A 3,982-nucleotide genomic window follows, 5' to 3' on the forward strand; every position below is an offset into this window, starting at 1 on the left:
GTTTAACACCTATGCTAATACCTCCAGCTTCAGTTTCCCAGCCTGATATAAAAAAGGTTTCAAGCTATTCAGTGCGTTTAAGCCCTATTCTTAATTCAGCCTCAACAGTGGAAGCTGCCCCTGCTCAGATGCTTCCTGGCCTGAAACAAAACAACAGTGTAATGCAAGTTATGCAGCAAGCTGCCAAGCAGATATCCCCACTAGTGAATCAGCCGCCATCTGAACTGAACCACGCTCCACAAAATCTAATGACTGCCCAAAGCCAACTTATAGCACCCTTGACATCAACAAACACAGGAACCGTCTCAAATACATCCCATACAAGTGTTGATCTTCTCCAGAAACTCAGGTTGACCCCACAGCATGACCAAATGCAACAGCAGCCTCTCACTAAGACTTCTTTAACACCAAATATCTCTGCCTCAGTTGGCCAACTTGCAACACCAGAAAGCTTCAAAGAATCTCACAGTAAGCCATCAGCCTTGAACAGCAAGATAATCCCTCCCCTTCAGGTATTCTCTGGCTTTTTATATCCGTGAAGCTTTAGACTGTTTTTAGACTACATGTACTTTTCCCTTAGAAAATGTGCTGTTATATATTAGCCTTTTAAAAATAATTAAGGACTTCCACTGTGTGATACTGATTGATTTGCTAACTTAGAAATCCAATTCCATTAGTTTCATATCATTAACATCTGCTATCAGTGACAGAACTGTCTGTCTGTAGAGGAGGAGGTTTTTAACCTGGTGTTAAATGTCCTAAAGAATTCATCTGTACTTGTGTCAGAAAAATACTACTGAGAACTGATGATCTGAGGAAGGGACAGAAGGTTACAGACTGAGTGTTGTGAGCATTGATGCTGTGGAAGTCTAGCCTGTACCTTCTTTGAAGATATAAAATTAACAGTTTCCTGTTTCTGGTTAATTTGTTTTGAATGTTTTGTACCACTTCAATTTTGACCTCCTTCTGCTGGGGATACCTGTGGACTACATTGGGATATTGTTAATTATTTAGTGAAATGGATCATAAATGGATTTATTTTGTCTAACTGACTGCCTGGGTTTGTTTAATCCTAGTATCGCTTACAAAGGACCTCTTAACCTTTTTATTTATTGGAGGAGAATCTATTGTCTATGTCTTAATACAAGCCAAAGCAGTAAGTTTGTTCTGATAGCCTAGGTGAAAATGTCCCTGCTAGTCTGTACCGTTATTGCCTGTAGCTTTGTTTTAGACATGATTTTCTACCAGTTAGTGTGGCTGTGCTGTATAATTGGCTGCCTCTGTAGTAAAGGCATTAGTGGGTTCAAGTTACTGGATGTCTTTTTCTTGCTAAGGGAGTGACTTTCTGTAGTGCCCACATCTGAGGCTCTACAAAGATTTCTCAAGTCAGCTGTGACTGCTATGCGCTAGGATTATTTTACCCATGATCACCTTCTTGAGATTCCTTTTGCAGGGGCAGGAAGAGGTCCAAGTACACTGGGCAGCTCTCTTGATCTAGGACTGAAGAGCTGTGTGTTCTGAGCAGTGTTTTTCACTGGTGTACTACTACACCTTGGTACAGATTTGAGTGAAGATTGTGACATCTTTGAGCATTTAGAAAAGCTGGCTGGGTTTATTCAACGTCTGCTCAATAGCCTTGGGAATTAGCTCTTCATACGCCAGCCTTAGACCCTTTCTTTCCTTCAGTCATGTTCACTGCCTGGACGTATTTTCATTGGGCAAAATTCTCCATAGTCCAAATATACTTTCAAACTAGCAAAAGACTTAACTCTTGTGTAATTAGACTATAAGAATAAGAAATTGAGCTTGTGCGCATTACCGCTTCATAAGGCTAATTTTATTTTTGTTATTAAAGTCTATCAATTCCCTGAGTGTTTTTTCATTGCAGTTCAAGTAAGCCAAGTACTGTCTGTCAGGAAGGGGGTTTTGCTGTTGTGTGTTGCCAAGGGTTATTCCAACTGGCTGTAACAAGCCTGTCAAAGAATGCCACAGGAATTTCCTCAAGTACCTTATCCTCATGCCTTTTATTGGTTTTTTTCCTAGTATTTTATAATACTTGAATTTTATTATATTATAGTCTTGAAATCTGAATAAAGAAATATCTGGCTGCTGTTTGTCAAGGTATAAAATACTTCTGAAATTCCAGCAGAAAACAGCATTTAATTTTTGTGGAGGCGATCAGATAAAACTCCTAGGATAAAATACTGAATTTAACCTTCCTGGTACCCTACCAAACTGATCACAACATACTGAACTCTTCACTTCTAGCATTCATTTTGTTCCCAGTTTCAGTGGTTTAATGGTTAGATTTTTCTACTGTGGTTTATCTTCAGAAGTGTTTTGTAGTGGCTTTTCAGGTTTGCTATAATGAAAGCCTAAAACATAAATTGAAATATGTCTTCTTTTTCTGAATTCCCATTGATTATATCAGTTTTACAAAATGGATCTAATTACATTCAAAATCCATTGAAATTAGCATTTTTATGCTTTCATAAAAACAGAGAACCATCACTGGAAGTTGCGCTGTGGATGCTAACCTGTGAATTGTGCTTTCCTTTTACCTTAGACTGTACAACAAAAGGAATCAGAAGCGTTTCCACAGCCGAAGACGTTGTCTAAACCAAATCAAGTAAGTCAATAGGTACCTCTGCTAATTGTCTGTTGGGTGGTGTGTTTGTTTTGGAAAAGGGGGGGTGTGTGAAGCTGTGGTAAGCAGCTGGTATCTCAAATAGTCGTTGCCCGCTGACTGTATTCAGAGCGCTGTTATGACACAGAACTGAGCTGTGCTGAGCCAAGGGGGAGTTCTGTAGACTGCCATGAATGAGCACACGTTGTTGTCAGAGGCTCTTACTGCTGTTGCTGTGTGGACATGAGAATGCGTTTTGGATCTGCAACCGTGTATTGAGTTTGCACCATTTGAACTGTTTCTGCTGTGAGCAAGCAGTACTAATGCTGCAGTCTTGCAGTAGGGTCTGCTAGCCAACCTTAAGCACCTCAGAGGCGTGAAATGCAGTTCTTGCATACTGTCTGTTGCAGTTTTCCTGAGGTACCCTGTATTTTATGAAAAAGATACCGAGCGGAAAAAATGGAAGATAGAGGTAGAAAACAGTAACAAGCCTTTGTTACTACAAAACTTTCTGATAGCGAGTTTTAGTGATCTAAATGCAGATTTAACATTATTAGAACTGCCTTTGAATAACAGTTCAAAATAACGTCAGTATAAAATTTCACGTTGCAGTTAGGATAATGGGTAATAGCCAAGTTCTTAATAACCTTTTTGTTATGTATTTTTTAGTATACCATCTCTAATTTAATTCCGCTTTTCCTTTACACACACCCTCCTTTTTCAAGCCTGTTAAATTGCCTCATTCTTGTCCAGCTTGCACTCTCTAAAAGCAGTTTTAGTAGCATGCCTAGATCTGATTGTGACGGCAGGAAAAACGGTCCTGCTTAAAGTAAAAAGCTGTTGTAGCTACTGGCCTGCTATAAGACAAGCTATAGAGTCTGGTCATGACACAGCAAATAATTACCTACATAAAAGCATTTTACGTGGGTTTTGAAGTTTTAAGAAACAGGCGCATGTTGTGTGGTGAACTGCATTTGTTGGTTTGAACACGCTGTCTTCAGCTGAAATCCCACGCTGTTAGTCTTTCACAGATTTGCCTGTAACAAAATCAATTTGCTAGTTCTGCTAGTGTTGATATTATTATATGTGCGCTAACTTTAGATGACTTTGCAGGTTTTTCTTAAGATTTTTTTTTTTTTTATTGTCCAAGGGGAGCTCTTTCTGCTGATGTGTCAAACATCTTCACATAACATGTTTAGTCTTGCTTTCTTTACTGTACAATTGACTTGTTTATTTTCTTTTTTCCCCGTGTTGGTCATTCCGGAAGCCTGAGCAAGATGTAGAATGTCATGCTTGTGCTTAGCAGGAGATGTCAGTTTCTCAAAGCTGATGTTTATTCATGTCCACTTTAGGCAA

The 3,982-nt window shown here is 39.2% G+C and overlaps 1 protein-coding gene across 1 annotated transcript in view; it reads left to right on the top strand.

The window, feature by feature from the left end:
- The window catches only part of DCP1A (decapping mRNA 1A), a gene marked incomplete at its 5' end in the record, with an annotated part of 31,361 nt that overhangs the window by 24,558 nt on the left and 2,821 nt on the right, over positions 1 to 3,982 (top strand). The window contains 2 exons of the mRNA XM_010142916.1: positions 1 to 512; positions 2,567 to 2,629. The exon at positions 1 to 512 is cut by the window's left edge and continues 4 nt beyond it. Of these exons, the coding sequence (XP_010141218.1) occupies positions 1 to 512; positions 2,567 to 2,629 (575 nt within the window). The remainder of the gene's footprint in view (positions 513 to 2,566; positions 2,630 to 3,982) is intronic.

The sequence above is a fragment of the Buceros rhinoceros genome, unplaced genomic scaffold, assembly GCF_000710305.1.
Source record: "Buceros rhinoceros silvestris isolate BGI_N320 unplaced genomic scaffold, ASM71030v1 scaffold24819, whole genome shotgun sequence".
Taxonomy (NCBI): Eukaryota; Metazoa; Chordata; class Aves; order Bucerotiformes; family Bucerotidae; genus Buceros; species Buceros rhinoceros.